Source organism: Sus scrofa, chromosome 1 (genome assembly GCF_054392235.1).
Source record: "Sus scrofa isolate SSC_HxYL_T2T_F1_AM1 chromosome 1, Sscrofa_HxYL_maternal_Yorkshire_Landrace_v2.0, whole genome shotgun sequence".
Classification (NCBI taxonomy): domain Eukaryota; kingdom Metazoa; phylum Chordata; class Mammalia; order Artiodactyla; family Suidae; genus Sus; species Sus scrofa.
Window position 1 is genome coordinate 129545593 of NC_139383.1, and position 21756 is coordinate 129567348.

Here is a 21756-nt window from a genome sequence, read left to right on the forward strand (position 1 = left end):
CTTTCTACTTTTGCAAGCTAAATTATTGACATAGAAGAACAAAGTAGAAGTTAGGAATTCTTTATTCTCCCACTCTTTGTTAGCATTAAACCATCAGCCTTTGTCAATGAGCTTATCTTTATCTTTGTACCCTGAAAACAGTAATCAATTCAGTGACTTACTAACAAATTTAAAAAATTTAGAATCATTTTAGATTTACAGACAAGTTGGAGATAATAGTACAGAGTTCCCATATACCCCACAGCCAGTTTCCCCTATTCTTAACTTCTTCTGTTACCAGAATACCTTTGTCACAACTAAAAAGCCGTCGTTGGTGTTACACGATTAAACCCCACACTTTATTAAGACTTAAATGATTTTTTCTCCAACTTAATGTAATTTCTCACTAAAGTTCCAGGACCTCATCCATAAAACCACATTTTATTTAGTCATCATGACTCCTCTAAGTTTTCTCTGATTTGGGACAGTTTCTAAGTTTTCTTCATCTTCCTTAGCTTTTTCTCAGGACCTTCACCCTTTTGAGTAGCACTGGTCAGATATTTGTAGAATTTTCCCTTTACTCGGGTTTGTGTGTTTTCTCATGGTTAGACTGGAGTTAGGAGTTTGGGTAAAGAATGCCTCAGATGTGAAGTATCCTTCTCATCGCATTATATGAGGGTACATGCTGTCCATGTGGTTTTTACTGTCTTTTCCTTTTTTTTCCCCAACTAAAAAAAAAAATTTGTTAATTTTGTTGATGTTTTCAAAGAACCAGTTCTTTGTTTCATTGAATTTTTTGTTTTAATTTTTGTTAGTATCTGCCTTATATATATTATTTTCTTCCTTTTGCTTGGTCTTTTTGATTTTTTTTTTTTTTTTTATTACTAGTTTTCTTCAGGTAGGAGTTTTAGCTAGTAGTGGTGGAGCTGGGATTTTTGCTCAGCAGCCTGGGTCAGAGACCAAGCCCTTAAATGCTATATTGTAATGCCCCTCAAAAGCCAATTGCATTTGTTTCCAAATATGTTTATTTGTTTGTTTTTTTTTTTCTTCTTATAGCCGCACCTGTGCCATATGGAAGTTCCCAGGGTAGGGGTCGAATCAGAGCTGCAGCTGAGGATATGGCACAGCCACAGCAACACTGGACCAGAGCCACAGCTGTGACTTAGCCGCAGCTTGCAGCAATGCTGAATCTTTAACCCACTGAGCGAGGCCAGGGATTGAACCTCATTGTCACAGAGACAACATTGGATCCTTAACCACTGAGCTAAAATGGGAACTTCATATGTTTTTTTAAGTTGTACATGTTATTGTACTTCTGTAATTTAATTATATAAATCAATGAAAATTTGATTTTAAAAACAAGTGTTTTTATAAAAATAATTGGAAGCATTTTGCTAAAGAAAATTGCTGTTTAATTAGGTATGGTGAGACAACTATAAAAGATTTAAGGGGAAATTGTAAAAACAAAACAAAACTGCACTCAGTACTTTGTAGGTAACTTTTAGTCATTGCTTTAACTTAAGGAAATGAAGAAAATCTCGCCAGGGCCTTATGGAGATGGGATAGTCGAAAAAGACCTTAACTCATAGCAAACCCATACTCAAAGGCCTTGACTCTACACCAAAATATAGGTTAATTTATATACATTTTTGTTTTGAATTTTGAAGATAAGTATGTATCATTTTCAAAATGATTCGCTGGGTTAGCCAGCTTTGTTGAGTAATTGTCTTTTTTTTGCCTTTTATCGGGCTGCTTCTCGTGGCATATGGAGGTTCCCAGGCTAGGGGTCCAATCAGAGCTGTAGCCGCCGGCCTACACCAGAGCCACAGCAACATGAGATCCGAGCAGCATCTGTGACCTGCATCACAGCTCATGGCAATGCCGGATCCTTAACCCACTGAGCAAGGGCAGGGATCGAACCCACAACCTCATGGTCCCTAGTCAGATTTGTCAACCACTGAGCCACAACGGGAACTCCATGTTGAGTAATTGATCATCTCTATCTCACCTGTGTCCATACATGGAAGGAACACTTAGTGGAGATGGTTGTGATTAGGGAAGACTTTCTGGTGGAGATGACATCTGGAATGAGACTTATTGAATGAGTATGAATTGAAAGTGAAGGAGAACAAGTCCAGGTAGAGGGAGCAGCAATTAAATGCACAGAAGCATAAGAAGTGTTTATCATGCTCCTTCTGTTATGGTCATAGCGTTGAGTGCAAGTGGCTGTTAGAGGTAGTTGAGACAGGATGGGAAGGTAGAAGCTAGGTTGTGGAAAAAAATTTATTTTATTTTATTTTATTTATTAATTAATTTATTTATTTTGTCTTTTTGCCTTTTCTTGGGCCCCTCACATATGGAGGTTCCCAGGCTAGGGGTCGAATTGGAGCTGTAGCCATTGGCCTACGTCAGAGCCACAGCAACGTGGGATCTGAGCCGCGTCTGCGACCCACACCACAGCTCAGGGCAACGCCGGGTCCTTAACCCACTGAGCAAGGGCGGGGATTGAACCCACAACCTCCTGGTTCCTAGTTGGATTTGTTAACCACTGCACCATGACGGGAACTCCAAAATTTTATTTTTTTATTTATGATTCTGCCCTGCTTTCTTTGTTATTTTTTTGAGGTGAAAAGTACATACCATTAAATTTATCATTTTAACTATGTTTAAGTGTATAGTTCCATAATATTAAATATATTCTCATTTTTCTAGAACTTTTTAATCATGTTTTGCCAGCTATATTAAAGTATAAGTGGTGAATAAAATTGTAAGGTATTTAAAATGTGCATTATGAGGATTCAGTATGAGAACTTCTAAATCTTTCAGTATTGAAGTTCTATATCCACTAAACATTAATCCTTCCCCCCCCTTCCCACCAGCCCTTGGCAACCACCTTTCTAACTTTCTGATTCTATGATTTTGACTACTTTAGAGACTTTATATGAGTGAAATCATATAGCTTTTGTCCTTTTGTGTTTGGCTTATTTCACTTAGCATGATGTCTTTTAGGTCCATCCATGTTATACCATGTGACCAGATCTCTTTTTTAAAGGCTGCATAGTATTCCATTGTATGTATATTCCACCGTTGTTTGATCCATTCATCAGTCAGTGGACATTTGGGTTGCTTCTACCTCTTGACTATTGTGAATAATGCTGTACTGAACCTAGGTGTGCAAAGTATCTCTTTGAGATCCTGCTTTGAATTCTTTTGGATATTTACTGGTAGGTGGGATTGCTGGGTCATATGGTACTTGTATTTTTAATTTTTTGAGGAACTTTTTTACTGTTTCCCATAATGGCAGCACCATTTTACACTCTATCAACAGTGTACAAGGGTTCCAAATTCTCTGCATTGTCTTTACCACTTATTTTCTATTTTTTTCATAGTGGCCATCATGATGGGTATGAGATGCTGTCTTGTAGGGTTTTTTTTTTTTTTTTTTTTAATGATCACACCTTCAACATATGGGAATTCCTGGGCTTGGGGTTGAGTCAGAGCTGTAGCTGTCACGTATGCCACAGCCACACCAGATCCGAGCCGCATGTGTTATCTACACCGCAGCTTGTGGCAACACCAGGTCAGGGATTGAACCCACATCCTCACGGACATTATGTCTGGACCTTAACCAAATGAGCCACAACAGGAACTCCTGAGCTAACGTTTTAAATCCTGAATCTTAGGTGCATGTACCCATCGCAATAAACTTAGCTTTATCCAAGCACGTATTTTGTGCTCTTTTGTCTAATAAGCCTAGAATCTACTCCTTTACATGCTCTCTGGAATTCTGCTGATGGAAATTGGAAAGATCCTACAGCTCCAATGCAAGTGGTACTTTCCCATAGCCAACCTTGTATTTAAACCCTGAGGCTAAGCTGGGCTCTTACTCCTCTTAGTGGCCTAAAGGCAGTTAGTGGAGGTGATACTGAGGAGAGGAGGCAAGTCCTTGTGAGGTGACTACCTCAGGTGGAGTTACTGAAAGGTTTTCATGCAAGAAAAGAATGCTTGGAAGGAGGGAGAGGAAAGACTTACTTTTTTCAGTGGAAAGGTTTGGGTTTTGGGGATCCAAAGTTAGTCTTCCCCTGTCAGTTTACACATCCTTGTCCTAAGAGGTGGAGTCCTACTTCTCCTCAGCCATTGCCCTTATCTTTGTTCTAGCAGGGTTTTACTTTTAAATGGCATTGCAAATTGTATACTGAGGCATTGGGCCAGATCCTCAGCCAGATTGTCTTGGAGCCTTAAGGTTGCTAAATGAAGACAAGTTGAAAGAATTAGATGCCTTGAAGTTGTATCTTTCTATGTAAACACAATGTATTTTTCTGCTTGGTTAATTTAAAAAAAGAGAATGAGTATAGAAAGTTGAAATGCTTCTTTGTATGAATTGCCATTGTCAACCAGTGAATATTTAGAAGCCCCTTTAATGTCTGAGATGCTGTGTCATACTGATAGTAGATTCATATATTATTGATCATTAACTTTTTTTTTTTTTTAACTTACAGAAACTTATTGGGGAAGTGTTTAATATTGTGAGCCAACAGTCTACCGCTCGACCTGGCTGCATTATTGAACTCGATGCGATAACCGACCAAGTAAAAACATGCTTGTGAATTGGTGATATTAATATACTTTATCCCAGAGTGCTTTATATGCCTATAATAAACAGTTGAACCTTGAACAATGTGGGGCACTGACCCTTCTCATCGTAGAAAATCCACAGATAACTTACAATCAGCCCTCCGAATCCTCAGTTCTACATCTATAGATTCAACTAACTGCAGATTGTGTAGTACTGTAGTATTTACTATTGAAAAAGAGCCCATGTAAGTGGACCCATGCAGTTCAGACTTGTATTGTTCTTCAAGAGTCACCTGCATTTCATTCTCAGAATAATTCTCTTGTTTGATACTAAATGTAGCCAACTTCTATTGATTCCTTTAGTGAAAATCTACAATGATTTACACATTCTTCATCTCTAGTTGAATTTTATCTACAGCTGTATTTCCTGAGTAAAGGTCATTTGCTTCAGTTAGGGAAACCATGAAGGTAAATACAGTACAGCTGCATAGAGGCTTGGTTAGTGGTTTCTTTTTTTTTATATTACTTATTTTCAGCTTTAGAGTGTTGCCTTGTTAGACTGAGTATTAGATATTGTTACGAGATCACTTAAAATGAGGATAGAAGTAGGACCAAAGTATGTAGTCCTTCTCTAGTCCCTGCCTAGTAAAGCCGGAGAACTCTTCTCTCTACAGCAAGTTTGTGAACCCCTGTAGCCTTCAGGATACTTGTTTCTTCAGGATCATGTTTTTGGACTGAAGAGGAGAAAAGTAATATATTCATTGCAAATATGAAAGAAAGTTACTTATTTTGGTGAGGAAATTACCAACTTTTTTTTTTTTCCTTTCTTTGCTTTTTGCCTTTTTTTTTTTTTTTTTTTTTTTCTTTTTTTTGGCTGTGCCTATGACCTGTGGAAGTTCCTGGATCAGGAATCAAACCTGTACCACAGCAGCAACGTGAGCTGCTGCAGTGAAAACTATGGATCCTTAACCTGCTGCACCACAAGGGAACTCCCCGACTGTTTTCAAACAAGAAGATGAAGAAAGAGCCAGCCATATTTAAGAACAAATACAGAAGCAAATCATTATTTTTCCATGATTCCTTGCACATTCTGTTGGTGACAATGTAATAATTTCCATTAATGTAAAGAAATTACATCAGCTCCTGGCAACAGAAATGTGGTTGCCAGACTCAATTACTAATGCTTCCTAGGAAAGCCTTAACCTGGGGTTTCCTTTTTCTGTTCTATAAAGGTATGGGAGAAGAGTGTACTAGCTTCATTCCCATAAACGTTCTAATTTTTAATGGACTGGGTGTTAAATTCATCCCCCCAGTGTAGCCCCTTTCCTGCTCTCTGCCCTGGGGTATCATTCCAGATTTCTCCCACTAGCTTTTCGCTTTTTACTTCATACTTACTGAAGATTTTTTTCCCCCTTCCAGTTGTGGCTATCTTTATCACAAGGGCTGGTAAACTACAAGCACTGATAAATGGCTTAGGCTTACAAACTACAATGTTTTAAAGCTCATTCTAGATTTGTTTCCAGCATGCTCTGTGATTTCTATATTCATGAAGGCATCACCCTTGCCTTTTCTTTCATTTATTGTTCTTCCCTGAGGGAGGTGACCTTTTATGCTATAAATGTGATGGGGCTTTTTGTTTCTATTTGGAGACATAAAAATACCTTACAACTTTCATCAAAATTTTGCGGATCACCCTAATGGCATAGTCCTTTTATCTCCTTCTGTTATATAAAAGAAGCTGATTTGCTTTATTCTCTAAGATCATCATAGCTGCTTCCCTTCCTTGAAATCTGTGGGGAAGCCTTCTAATTGTTTTGACATTCTTCCATAATAAACTTTTGTTTGGATTTAGCCTTTCCTTAAATTTCAGGTCACTTTTGTGATTCTAATATTAGGATTCTAATGTTAGGATTCCTGTTTTTCATTGTCTTTACTTTTCTTCTCTGTATGGTCCAGAAACATGATCATGTAGCATTAGCTGATTGTGATGTTTCATCCACTATTTTAGAAGTCCTGGTTATTTAAATGTAAATCATTTCCTCAGAGATGTGTTGTTTCCACCAGCTGTTATAGGATCCTTCATAATTCCCATTAGACAGACTTAGTAGAAGTACTTTGAGGATCTTTCTGGTTTCCATTTTGTTTTTTTGCTTCTCAAGTGGAATTAGAAAAACTAAAGAAGCCTATAGTGGTCTGCTTTATATAGTCAGAATGGCCTTCTTTAGACTATCATGAGACCTGATTTTTTTTTTTCCCTTTTATGGCTGCACCTGTGGCATACAGAAGTTCCCAGTCTGGGGATTGAATCAGAGCTGCAGCTGTTGGCCTATGCCACAGCCACAGCAACACTGGATCCAAGCTGAATCTGCGACCTATGGCTCAGCTTGTAGCAATACCAGATCCTTAACCCACTGAGTGAGGCCAGGAATTGAAGCTGCATATTCTTGGCCACCATGTTGGGTTCTTAACCCACACAGCCACAATGGGAACTCTGAGACCTGATTTTTTTAACTTAAAGTGGCATAGGTCACCTTACTGCTTCCTTTTTTTTTGGACACACTGGTGGCATGTTGAAGATTCCCGTGGCCCAGGGATCAAACCCATACAGGCCACAGCAGTAGTCTAAGCTACTGCAGTGACAATACCAGATCCTTAGCCTGCTGAGGCACAAGAGAACTCTGCCTAACTTTTTGTTTTGTTTTTGTAGTTTTTTTTTTTTTGGAGATGCAAACCTGTTGATTTGTTTTTATTAGCGGTTCACAATTCTGCTATTGACTGTAATATTTCTAATGACTTTTTTTGTTGCTTTTTCCAGTAATTAGTCATTCTATAAAAAATAGAAATTGTTAGAGATTTATTTATTTTGCATTAGGGTTCTTGGGGAGATAGTGGGTGGAATATGTGGAATTTCAAACATAAAACTTTACTTTTTTCATGTTTGTAGTGTGGCTCAAATACACAGTTGCTGCATGTGTTTCAAGAAGACTTCATTATAGGATATAAACCACATAAGGAAGATACAGACAAAAAGGAGACAGAAATATTTTTTCAGCCATCGCAAGGTAATTATAGAAGCTAGTCTTGAATTTGATACCTTTATCTTAAAAATACTCCAGACTTTCATGAGTGTGGATCTTTATATCAGAAGTCATCACTTTCATGATTTTTGGCAAAACACTAGTTATTTCTCTCAGAATTGCTTTTTGTTAGTAAATAACACTTGAGCATAAAAATTATATTTTGAGGAGTTACCGTTGTAGTGCAATGGAAATGAATCTTACTGGGAACCATGAGATTGCAGGTTCGAACCCTGGTGTCTCTCAGTGGGTTAAGGATCCAGTGTTGCAGTGAGCTTTGGTGTAGGTTGCAGAGGCGGCTTGGATCTGGCATTACTGTGGCTGTGGCGTAGGTTGGCAGCAACAGCTCCAATCAGACCCCTAGCCTGGAAACCTCCATATGCTGCAGGTGTGGCCCTCAAAAGACGGAAAAAAAAAATTATATTTTGAAAGACAGATTCTCTATTGACATAGATTTTACTAAGCAGTATTATTTATGAAACCTAGTTTAATTGTTTAAAAAATTAACGTTAGGAGTTCCTGTCATGGCTCAGTGGTTAACGAATCTGACTAGGAACCATGAGGTTGCAGATTCAATCCCTGGCCTTGCTTAGTGGGTTAAAGATCTGGCGTTGCCATAAGCTGTGGTGTAGGTTGCAGATGCGGCTCGGATCCTGCATTGTTGTGGCTCTAGGGTAGGACGGGCAGCTATAGCTCTGATTAGACCCCTAGCCTGGGAACCTCCATATGCTGTGAAAACACAAAAAGACAAAAAATAATAATAATAAATAAAAAATTAATGTTAGTTGATAAACTCTATAAGTTACTTCATTTTAATAAGTATCCCTATGGTATCTTAACCCAATTAATTTTAATATAAGTTAAAAAAATTCCCAACAAATTGATAAAGATTATTGATAAATATATGATGTAAGATGTTATGTTGTATGATACACTGGGAACCTCAGATATACTGTAAATTAAAAGTACTGTCTCATAGCTTTCCTTTCTAAAGGGGAGTATTTCTTTCTTCCTCTTTTTTTTTTCTGGGCAGGGGCAGCATCCCCACAGCATAAAGATGTTCCCAGGCAAGGGATCAAACCAGTGCCACAGCAGCAGCCAGAGTCACAGCAGTGACAATGCCAGCTCCTTAACCCACTGAGCCACCAGGAAAATCTTTTTTCTTCTTGTTAAAGAAAATAGTTCTCTATAACACCTTTAAAGAACAAACCATAGGGTGTTTAGTTTAAACTTCATTATTTACCTTAAAATGTTCTTTTTTAAAGTTATAACTTTGTAATTATAAAACTTTCATGTTCTATGCCAAAATGAAACTTGATAGTTTTATTTCACTATCACTGTAGCATATAGTACTTTTATAGATTTAAAATATGATTTTCTCTAGTATTTCATCTTTATTTGGGTTAAACTTTTTTATGTGCATTCCTGCAAACCTAGTTACCATTTATCATGCTATTTTTAACATTCCAATGTATTAGAAAACAATGCTTATATAAAGTTGGTATTTTTTAAGTAAAATTTTTAATTGAAAGACCTATATTTAAAAATACTTTTTTATTTCCCTCTTTTGATAGTTCCTTATTTCACTGTGAAATCAGGCCACAAGATTTCCCAGTGCTTTTCTTGGTTTTCTTTTAGTTTTTGCGCACAGTTTTGCTGATATTATTCTTGATTTTATAGATGTTTTCTTAAAGGACTTGCTATGTGTGTTTCTCCTCTTCCCTGACCCTCTTGTATTTTGTACTTTCTAAGTTTTAATTACAAATTAATTACTTTTTGATTAAGAAAAATGCCAATTATAGACAGAGTGCAACCTATGCCTGTGATTTAGATTGATGGTTTTAAGATTTTGTCACACTTGTTTATCTACCTTATTTTCTTTTCTTTTCCTTTTCTCCCGAAATATTTTAAAGCAAACCTAGCCATTGTGTTGTTTTGTTCCTGATTACTTCCGTGTGATTTTTGTTATACAGGTGGTATTAATCACTTTAACAAAATAACAAAATTCTTCAGAATTGTGTAATAACTGTTCCATATTTACTCCATTTGTTGTCTCAAAAAAGGTCAGAGTTATTTGCTCTTTTTCTTTGTTTGGTTTGTTTTTTAGGGCTATGCTTGCAGCATATGCAAGTTCCCAGGCTAGAGGGTTAAATCAGAGCCATAGCTGCCAGCCTACACCACAACCACCCCAATGACAGATTCGAGCTGCATCTGCGACCTACATACATCACAGCTCATAGCAATGCCAGATCCTTAACCCACTGAGTGAGACCAGGGAACAAACCTGCATTCTCATGGATACTAGTCGGATTCATTACTGCTGAGCCACAATGGGAACACCTATTTGTTCTTCATTTGTTTGGATCCATATCCAAATAGAGTCCACACATTTTATTTCATTTTTTTAAGAGTCTTTTAAGCTAAAATAATCCCACTTATGCCACTTGTCTTAGAGGAAGTTATTTTATAGGCATTTCTCTGACCAGCTTGTGATGTTGTTTAAAAGTTTTCTTGTGAAGTCCATGTTAGGCCTGCAGACTTGATTAGATCCAGGTTCAACTTCCTAGGTGATGGTGTGTCCATCGTAGAAGGACATGCTCGGATGTCGTGTTTTTAGTGATGCCAAGATTGAGAAGATTTGGGTAGTGGTGTCAATGTAAAATTTGCCAGCAACCTGTTATCTCATGATTTCTTTCATTGATATTGTTGCTTTTTAATCAGTTATTTCATTAAGGATCATTATTATCTAATTTCATCAGTCCTCATTTATTTATTAGTTTTTTTTGTCCTTTTTTTAGGGCCACACCTGTGGCATGTGGAGGTTCCCAGGCTAGGGATTGAATTAGAGCTGTAGCCACTGGCCTACACCACAGCCACAGCAATGCCGGATCCTTAACCCACTGAGCAAGGCCAGGGATTGAACCTGCAACCTCATGGTTCCTAGTCGGATTCATTAACCACTGGGCCACGATGGGAACTCCCAGTTTTTCACTTTTGAAGAAAGTTTTTGTTGTCCTGTGTTGACCTCATTGTTCATATATGAAAAATGCAGTTGTCTATGGGGAAAATTGTGTTCACAAACAATGTCTTTTCACTAAAAAATGTAAAAAAAAAAAATTTCTGTAAAGTCTCTTCTGCACCATCACCACTGGCCCTCCACCCATGACTTTTAGTTTTTGTAAAAGATACTATTTTCATATAGAAAAGCAGGATACATGTTAATTTCATTCTTCCCATTTGATTGCCAGTTTTGCAATTAAGGAGTTAGTGCCCCAGGAACTACGAGGGGTATCCAGTGAGGCTGACCTGTGTGGCTGTGCTCTCTCTGCTTCTCTTGCCTGCGCTTTTCTCTCTCTCTTTCTCTTCTTTTCTCTCTTCCTCTCTCCCTTCTCCTTTCCTTTCTTTTTTTCTGTTCCTTCTTGTCTGTCTTTTACTTTTTTTACTCATGTGCCCTCTGTCTTTTGGCATTTTTATGAACTCATGGTTTTTCATATAGTCAGTGTGTTTTTGGTAAATTCATTTTTATTCTTTGAAGCTCAAATGATCCCATCTGTGACCAATAGGTGTCCCTTCATGGTGGATTTGTACTTTTAAAAAAAATCTCCACATGATTTTTTTGTGCCATGATTGATTGATTGATTGATTGATTGATTTATGTCTTTGTGCTTTTTTCTAGGGCCACACCCAAGGCATATGGATGTTCCCAGGCTAGGGGGCTAATCAAAGCTGTAGCTGCTGGCCTACGCCAGAGCCACAGCAGCTTGGGATCTGAGCCTCGACCGTGACCTGTACCACAGCTCATGGCAATGCTGGATCCTAACTCACTGAGCGAGGCCAGGGATCGAACCTGCAACCTTGTGGTTCCTAGTTGGATTTGTTAACCACTGAGCCACCTCGGGAACTCTGATTTATTTGTTTTTTATTTTATTTTATCACAGTATAGTTGGTTTACAATGTTCTGTCAGTTTTTGCATTTAGCAAAGTGACCCAGTCGTACATATATATACTTTTTTTTTTCATATTATCTTCCATTATGTTCTATCACAGTGATTGGATATAGTTACCTGTGCTATACAGCAGGACCTCATTGCCTATCAATTCTACATGTAATAGTTTGCATCTATTAACCCCAAGCCCCAGTCCATCCCACTCCCTCATTTCGATAACCACAAGTCTGCTCTCCACGTCTGTGAGTCTGTTTCTGTTCTGAAGATAGGTTCTTCTATAGGATTCGTAGTTTTAACGAGCCCCATTAGTCTTTGATAGCCACCTCACCTTTATCACAAAATTACATAAAACTGCTTCTAAACATCTATTCTTTCCTTTTCCTCCCAGTTTCTATACATTCTATACATTTCTATTAAGAGATTTTTTTAAAGTCATTTTTGGAGTTCCTCGTGGCACAGTGGGTTAAGGATGCAGCATTGTCTCTGCAGCAGCCTGGGTTGCTACTGTGGCGCGGGTTCAGTCCTTTGCCCAGGAACTTCCACATATCGTGGGCATGGCCAAAAAATAAAATTAAAAAAAAAAAAAAAAAAACTCTTTCTTTTAAAATCCTATGGTGAGAAAAAGGAATGTATACATGTATGTGTGACTGGGTCACCTTGCTGTGCAGCAGAATATTGACAGAACACTGTAAATCAGCTATAATGGAAAAAATAAAAATCATTATAAAAAATAAAATAAAATCCTATAGAAGTATGTTAACTTAAGTATTCTTTTCCTTTAACAATAGGATATCGTCCACCACCATTTTCAGAAAAATTCTTTCTGGTAGTAATTGAAAAGGACAGCAATAATTGCTCTATTCTCCATATGTGGCACCTTCATCTTAAATCTGTACAGGCATGTTTGGGTAAGTAATTATATTACAGTTTTATGCAGAGATGATGTAAAATACATTCATTTTTTTCCTGGGTATGCTTTAGGTTAGTTAATTCTTTAAAATAAAGATATAGTGAACTGAGTTGAGTTGCTGAATTGAAGTATGTGTACATCAAACTTTTAATTACAGTGTCATAAGTCATTAATGAAATAGATTTATCTAAAAACAAACCAATCAGAGTTCCCCTTGTGGCACAGCAGAAATGAATCTGACTAGTATTGGTGAGGATGTGGCTACAATCTCTCGCCTTGCTCAGTGGGTCAGGGATTCAGCAGTGCTATGAGCTGTGGTGTAAGCTGCAGATGCGGCTTGGATCCCACATTGCTGTGGTGTAGGCCAGCAGCTGTAGCTCAGATTCGATCCCTAATCTGGGAACCTCCATATGCTGCAGGCATGGCCCTAAAAAGCAAAAATAAATAAATAAATAAGTAAATAAGTAAAATAAATAAAACCAGTCAATTAATACATTAGACATATTGAAATAAAAGTTTGATTTATTTTTTAAATTAATATTTATTAAATGCCTATTATGACTGTTCTAGATACTTTGTCTCTGTAAGTCACTTTGGCCCATAGAGTTAATACTTTTTTGTTGGTTAATATACACTGCCATCTGATACAATGTACATTAGCTCTAGCAGCACTAAGAGAAAGAGACTTACTGTTTAGAAAAATGTGATTGAGTATCTGAAGTTTATAAGAGGAATAGTTTTTGTAGAATATTAGGGAATGCAGCAGCGATTTTAAAAGTTATTTCATCTATGCTTTTGCTATATACATTAATTTCAATGTCTTAGCAATTAAAAGATCTGTAGTATGAAGTACAGAAATTGTGAATCTTTCTTTTTAAAACAAACTTTACTTCTGAAAGATAACTGTTTAATTGAAGAACTGTGTTGATAACCATATCAAAGTGAATCTAAACTGGTTAACCCAAAATATTTGAGTTTTGGAAATATTTTATTATTTCTGGTGATTATATAATTTGAATGATTTTATACACATTCAACATTTAATATAGGAAAGTAATAATATATGTTTTTTGTTCCCTTTTTAATCCATATTATCACATAACTGTGTAAAAGAGCAGTTCTCACTGGGCTGTGAACTTGCATTAGAAAAGCCAAATGATTCTATGGAACAGTTGCCTGTACCTAGTTAAGCCTAATCTTCTTGTGGTAGAAGGAATCCAAAAAATTGTTTGAAAGCCTTTGGAATTAATTCTTGGTGTTACACGTTGTTTCACAGAAATGGGAGAGTAGAGGGATCTAAAACCAGCTTTTCAGGAAGATAATTTTATTTTTATTTCTTTAAGGTAACATTGTTTTATAACATTGTATATGTTTCATGTGTACAACATTCTAATTTGGCTTCTGGAATACTCTATAGTATCCTTATTACCAAAAGTCTAGTTTCCATCTGTCATCCTAGAGTTGACCCCCTTTACCCTTTTCACCCTCCCCCACCCCCTTTCCCCTCTCTTAACCCCACAGTCTGTTCTCTGTATCAGTGTATTTGTCATTTTGTTTTGGTTTTTTTTTTTTAATTACTTTAAAAAATATTCCACATATGAGTTTTGAAACCATAGAGTATTTGTCTTTCTTCATCAGACTTATTTCGCTTAGTGTAACACCCTCAAGGAAGGTAATTCTCTCATTTTCCAGAGAATGCAGTATTTTGCTTACTCTGTTTGTGACAGCAGTGAAAGGTCACAAACAGTAAGATTATAGTAAGATATGCTATCTTCAGCTTTGACAGAAAGCATCTGTCTTTTGATTCTAACCTCTGCAGTAGGTTTAACATGGTATACATTGCCGTTAAACCTGTTACTTGAATTTAGTGGCCTGTTGAAAATCCTGGAAAGGGTGAAGTGATAGAATTACATTTGGGTGGAGAAGGAACATTTGGAGTACCTTCTAGGTACCAAGCACTGACACAAGAACTTTATACCTGTGAGATATATATTATTCTCAGTTTATTAATGGAATAATGTTAAGAAACTTGACCAGGAGTTCCTGTCGTGGCTCAGTGTTTAACGAATCCGACCAGGAACCATGAGGTTGCAGGTTTGATCCCTGGCCTTACTCAGTGGGTTAAGGATCTAGTGTTGCCATGAGCTGTGGTGTAGGTCCCAGATGTGGCTTGGATCCCGAGTTGCTGTGGCTGTGGTGTAGGCTGGTGGCTACAGCTCCTATTAGACCCCAACCCTGGGAACCTCCATATGCCTTGGGAGCAGCCCTAGAAAAGGTGAAAAGACAAAAGAAAAGAAACTTGACCAAATGCCACATTTAGTTTATCACAGACTAAGTTTCAAAATAAGGTCTTTTGGCTCCAAACCCTTTGCATTATTCCCTGCTCTTATTTTCTTTCTTTGTATGAGATATATACATTAGAAAATTTCTTGGTATACAGAAAAAGATGTAATTCAGCCTTATTTTTCTGATGGGCAAGTAGCCAGAGTTGGTGAAGTACCTTGCTTAAGGAGACATATTTAGTTAATTTGGAGTCAGGAATAGTATTTCTGTCTTTTGACTACTGATTCAAGGTTGTATGTAGTCTTATTCTATTTTACAAAAAATGTTTTCGTATTTCTTTTTTTTTTTTTTTTTTGTCTTTTTTGTTGTTGTTGTTGCTATTTCTTGGGCCGCTCCCGAGGCATATGGAGGTTCCCAGGCTAGGGGTTGAATCGGAGCTGTAGCCACCGGCCTACGCCAGAGCCACAGCAACGCGGGATCCGAGCCGCGTCTGCAACCTACACCACAGCTCACGGCAACGCCGGATCGTTAACCCACTGAGCAAGGGCAGGGACCGAACCCGCAACCTCATGGTTCCTAGTCGGATTCGTTAACCACTGCGCTACGACGGGAACTCCGTTTTCGTATTTCTTATTGAGTGGTCTGCTGTTATGAAACAGATCGACATAACATCCACCAGAATTAAAAGGGGGTTGATAATTACCTCTCTGTATTCTGGTATGCAATAGGATATACAAAGCAATAAGACATCGCCCTTGATTTTGATGAATTTATAATCTAATTGGGGAAGATGGACATAGAAATATAAAATTGTAATGTGAAGTGTCCCTCACATGTAACAGAAGCACAGATAACTAAATCTGCTCAGAAATTTATACTCCACCCTAGTGTGAAGGTGGAAACTCTTTGGATGAAGGTCAGGGACAATATACCTTACAAGGCTATTTACCTGATACTGTGTTAAATTTGTTTGGAAATTTAATTTTTTGTATATGTTCTTGAAATCTTATTTATTATCCTGTTTCAGCACTTGATATGTAATAGGCTGTTGCTGTAGTGTTTTCTTTGCCACTAGCTAATTATTTGATCTTAAGAAAATCACTAAGCTCTCCAAATTTAAATTTCTTCATCTATTGAGTAAGGAAGTACCTTGTTATTTCTTAATGTTTGATTTATGGCCCATCTATTTCATAAATACCTGGCTGCTTATTAATGCAGATTTCTGGGATCTATCCCAAAGCAACCAAATCAGTGTTTCTATGGTTAGGCATGAGAATCTTCATGTTAAAAGTTCCTCAAGCTTTGATGTGTTTCAAGTTTGATGTGTTTTAAAAGTTGAATACACTAGACTAGATAACTTAAGTTTTTTTCCTAGCTATTACATGTTGCGATTCTTTACTGGCAATATCCCTGTGATAGAGTTGGTGATTCTAAGAAAGGGTATTAAAAAAAAGTGTCTATCAAGGTAACTCAGCAAAAGATTGAACATTAACCTTGTTTCCAGAGTACTTTGAAGAAACCATATTTGTTAAATTGTAACAAAATATTGTTCTAGCTAATATATGTATACTGATGATAGAAATGTATTTCATAATTTCTTTTCAAAGCTAAAGCTTCAGAAGGTGTTTCTTCAGAGAGTCTGCTTTCAGTCCCTGGACAGAAGACTGTAGACTCTTCTCCAGAAACCTCTCCCAGTGTGAGCCCAATGCCACATTCTTCCTCAATTGCCAACCTTCAAACTGCTAGTAAACTGATTCTGAGTTCTAGACTGGTATATAGCCAACCTCTTGATCTCCCAGTCGGAGTTGAAGTAATAAGAGCAACACCTTCAGCAGGTAAGGTATCTGTAAGTCTGGACAGTTGTTTCTATGGATAAAATTGAATGAACTCTTCTGAAATATGTGCTTGATTGATAGTGAAATAAAGATTTATTTTCTAGTAATGACACATTTGTTTAGAAATATGTCTTTCTTAGAAATAATTTCCTGTGATAAGTGTAATCCACTTGACAAAAAAAATGCTGTAACTGTTTTAATGCAGGGTTTCTTGCCTGCACTATGATTTCTTATAAGTGGGAATACTATGATAGTAAAATTTCAAAGAACAAATATGTTCATTTTTGAATTATTCAAGCTTTTCTTTTTTTGAATTAAGGTTTTCACCCACATTATGCTATTAGTATGTTTGAACAAGAGTTGGCAGATACTTTCAGGGAAAATATATGATACCAGATTATAGTTTGGTTAGCCTGGAAAGATACTGACTTTAGCAAGGTGGATAAAACAGTTTGAAGAACAGAACTAGCAGCTATATTTTAAATGATCTGTCACTTGTGGAATTATAATTGAAGTGTTTATAGAATAGTGTTTTGGGGGGACCAGAATTAGAAGTTCAAGACTATTCCAGTTACTGGTGAATGGTTTTGAGTATGAGGCTCTTTGCTTATCCCTCACATAGATTTGGAATCAGAGTTGGAAAGATCACAGTAAGAGTTTACTCTGGGCTGGGCTTTGGTGGTGGATGAAGATTTAGGTCAGCTTTTGAATCTTTCAAAATATTTGGAAAGTTTAGGATATACTCATAAATTTATTGGAATAATGATAAAATATATATTCTCAGGGACTTTATAAGATGCTTTTAAATGTCTTTTTTTTTTTGTCTTTTCTATGGCTGCACCTGAGGCATATGGAGGTTCCCAGGCTAGAGGTCTTATCAGTGCTGTAGCCGCTGGCCTATGCCAGAGCCACAGCAATGTGGGGTCTGAGCCGCATCTGTGACCTACACCACAGCTCATAGCAATGCCGGATCCTTAACCCACTGAACAAGGTCAGGGATGGAACCCACAACCTCATAGTTCCTAGTCGGGTTTGTTAACAACTGAGCCATGATGGGAACTCCACTTTGAAATGTCTTAATTTGATAGTAACACTCCAAGGGAAGCAGTGACGTGATTCCTGTTATTTAAATGGGACAGGCTCAGATGTGTTAGTGGCTTTTCCACCGTTAGGAAGGTATTGATGGACTGGAACTTGAACCCAGGCCTTCTGATCCTGGTCTTAATCACTGCTACCCTTCATGTTATAGTTGACAGTGGATGGGCAGCATTAGTCTTTGGTAGTCAGGAATAAATACGAGGGTTCTGTTTCAGTGTTAGGAGAACATAAATTAAACCTGATAAAAAAGATGAGATCTAGGAGTTCTGTCATGGTGCAGTGGAAATGAATCTGACTAGGAACCTTGAGGTTGCTGGTTCAATCCCTGGCCCTGCTCAGTGGTCTAAGGATTCGGTGTTGCTGTGAGTTGTGGTGTAGGCCGCAGACATGGCTTGGATCTGGCATTGCTGTGGCTCTGGCGTAGGCTGGCGGCAACAGCTCTGATTAGACTGCTAGCCTAGGAACTTCCATATGTCGCGAGGGTGGCCCTAAAAAGACAAAAGACAAAAAAAAAAAAAAAAAAAGACAAAAAAAGAAAAGATGAGATCTAGTGTCTGTTTAGCTGACTAAAAACATTTTGTGACTGAAAACAGTCAGTCTGTTTAGCTGACTGAAAACATTTTGGGGCAGATCTAGTGTTTGGATTATTGGAGGGCCAGTTTGGGGCATTTGAAGGGCAGATTATAATGACTACTTAAGCATTTACAATGCAGGTGATAAAAGAGATAGAATGAAAGTCCAATGAGACATGTATGGTGAATGCATATATAAATTATAGCAGTTAACAGATTTATTGATTAAGAATTGACTGTTTCATTGCTTTTGAGTTGGTGGGGTTTTTTTTGTTTTGTTTGTTTGTTTGTTTTTTTGTTTTTTTTTTTGTTTTGTTTTTTTGTTTTTTTTTTTGGCTACATCCGCAGCATGCAGCAATTCCTGGCCAGGGATTGAACTGGAGCTACAGTTATGACAGCCAGCCACATCAGTGACAACACCTAACCCTTAACCAGTAGGCCACCAGGGAACTCTTTGAGGTTTTTTTTTTTTTTTTTTTTTTTTTTTTTTCTTTTTTCCTTTTTAGGGCTGCACCTGTGGCATATGGAGGTTCCCAGGAGTTGAACCGGAGCTGTAGCTGTTGGCCTACACCACAGCCACAACAATGCCAGATTCGAGCCATGTCTATGACCTGCATCACAACTCATGGCAACGCCAGATCCTTAACCCATTGAGCAAGGCCAGGGATCGAACCTGTGTCCTCATGGATACTAGTCAGATTTGTTTCTGCTGAGCCACAGTGGGAACTCCTTGGGTTTTATATTAATAAAATATTTGCCTCATTTAAATTTAATTGCCTAAAAACAAATTAAGTGATTATTATTACATGTTTTGATTTCACCACGTGGCTTTCAAGACTTCCATAGATGCCTTGGCCATTGGATATTTAGTTCACTAGTTTTAGGACGCTAGTTAAGGAGGGGACTGCAGTTATTCTGAAGAAGCTCATAGTGGCCTTTGGCTTAATCATATTCTAGAATTTGATTATTAACATATTACTTTGTGGTTCTATTATTATGACTCTCTGCTTTTTCTTTTTTAAGGCCATCTGAGTTCCTCTTCAATTTATCCAGTGTGCCTTGCACCTTATTTAGTGGTTACAACTTGTTCTGACAATAAAGTACGCTTCTGGAAATGTAGTATGGAAACCAACCCACAATGTAAAAGAGACGAGAAGGAAACCTATCATTGGAGGATATGGCCCTTGATGAATGATGAAGGAGAAGATAATAGCAGTACAGTGAGCATTGTGGGAAGGCCGGTTGCTGTTAGCTGTTCATACACGGGTCGGCTTGCAGTGGCTTACAAACAACCTATCCACCACAATGGCTTTGTTTCTAAAGAATTTTCCATGCATGTTTGCATATTTGAATGTGAATCTACAGGAGGGTCAGAATGGGTTTTAGAACAAACAATTCATCTTGATGATTTGGTCAAAGTCGGGAGTGTCCTTGATTCAAGGGTCAGTGTCGACAGTAATCTCTTTGTGTACAGCAAATCAGATGCGCTTTTGAGCAAGGATAGATATCTTATTCCAAATATCAAACATTTAGTACATTTAGACTGGGTATCAAAAGAAGATGGCTCCCACATTCTCACAGTGGGAGTTGGTGCTAACATCTTCATGTATGGGCGGCTTTCAGGGATTGTGACTGAGCAGATCAATAGTAAGGATGGTGTAGCTGTCATCACTTTACCACTTGGTGGAAGTATCAAGCAAGGAGTTAGGTCAAGATGGGTTCTCCTTCGATCTATAGACTTAGTGTCTTCTGTTGACGGTACACCTTCACTGCCTGTTTCTCTTTCTTGGGTAAGAGATGGGATATTGGTGGTAGGAATGGATTGTGAAATGCATGTATATGCACAGTGGAAGCATGCTGTCAAATTTGGAGACATTGAAGCTGATGGTCCTGATGGAGAAGAGACAGCAATACAAGATCATTCTGTCTTTAAATCTAATATGTTGTCAAGGAAAAGTATTGTTGAAGGAACAGCTATTGCTGATGATGTTTTTTATTCACCGACTGTAGTTCAGGATGGTGGCTTATTTGAGGCTGCACATGTACTTTCCCCTACACTGCCGCAGTATCACCCAACCCAGCTGTTAGAATTGATGGACCTGGGGAAAGTCCGCCGGGCTAAAGCTATTCTCTCTCATTTAGTAAAATGTATTGCAGGTGAAGTTGCAGTAGTTAGAGATGCTGATGCTGGAGAAGGAACTAAGCGACATCTTTCTCGAACCATTAGTGTAAGTGGCAGTACAGCAAAGGATACAGTCACCATAGGGAAAGATGGTACTCGAGATTATACTGAGATAGATTCTATTCCTCCACTACCATTATATGCATTGCTTGCTGCTGACCAAGATACAACATACAGAATTTCAGAAGAAAGTACAAAAATACCACAGAGCTATGAAGATCATACAGAGAGACAACCAGAGGATCAGTATTCAGAGCTGTTCCAAATCCAGGATATAACAACGGATGATATCGACTTAGAGCCAGAAAAGAGAGAAAACAAATCAAAAGTAATAAACCTTTCTCAATATGGACCAGCTTACTTTGGCCAAGAACATGCTAGGGTACTTTCAAGTCATCTTATGCACTCAAGTCTACCAGGCCTTACCCGTTTGGAGCAGATGTTCCTTGTAGCTCTGGCTGATACAGTGGCTACCACCAGTACTGAGCTTGATGAAAACAGAGATAAGAGTCACTCAGGTAAATATTCTCACTAAAAATTTGTAAAGTTATTGTTAATAGAACTTTCTGTATTGTCTATATTATGACTAATGTCAAATTGCAGTCTTTCTTTAAACCTCACAGGAAAATGACCTAATTGGCAATTACTCTTACATAATTGTGAAAGAAAAGACTAGACTAGGACTTGTGCATGTGACTTTATGTGTTCATGATACATGTGTGCATCCTCGCATGAGTTTTTTACCCTGAAACCTTCATGTGGTTTCGGATATATATAGTCTTCTGTTTTTTCAAATGGATCGATTTATTTGGTTTATTTTTATTTTACTTTTAGCAATAATAATGGCCCACTTGTTAATTTTACTATTGAAGCATGAGGCTTATAAGGACCCCATGGGTTCAACTTGTTCATCTTCCCATTTCTAGGTATAAATAATTTCTTATGATTACCTAATTATCTCCAGAAATTCTCTTGAGAAAAGGTTTTCATACATTTGAATATGATGTGTGTCTTGCTTAATTCATTCTGTAACCAGGAAAATTTTGGCTGCCTCCCTGAAAATTAGATTCCATTCTTTCCTTATGCAGATAGTTACAGATCGTGGTGTTGATTCTAAATGTTGGCATTAGCACAGGAAGCTGAAAATGATTGATTATTCACTCATTCAATGAATGTTGTGGCGGAGTGAACAATTGTTGTGCCAAGTGCTTTATGTATTTTGTCATAATTATTACAACTGTCTTCTAGTAAGTGTAGCTATTATTATACTTAATTTTATAGGTGAAGATACAAGATAC

The 21756-nt window shown here is 37.6% G+C and overlaps 1 protein-coding gene across 5 annotated transcripts in view; it reads left to right on the plus strand.

Moving 5' to 3' along the window:
- The window catches only part of DMXL2 (Dmx like 2), a 160467-nt gene that overhangs the window by 84354 nt on the left and 54357 nt on the right, over positions 1 to 21756 (plus strand). For all 5 annotated transcript variants that reach the window (XM_021095420.2, XM_021095427.2, XM_021095423.2 and 2 more), the window contains 5 exons: positions 4479 to 4568; positions 7499 to 7616; positions 12367 to 12486; positions 16379 to 16606; positions 19300 to 20976. In XM_021095420.2, coding sequence (XP_020951079.1) covers positions 4479 to 4568; positions 7499 to 7616; positions 12367 to 12486; positions 16379 to 16606; positions 19300 to 20976 — 2233 coding nt within the window. The remainder of the gene's footprint in view (positions 1 to 4478; positions 4569 to 7498; positions 7617 to 12366; positions 12487 to 16378; positions 16607 to 19299; positions 20977 to 21756) is intronic.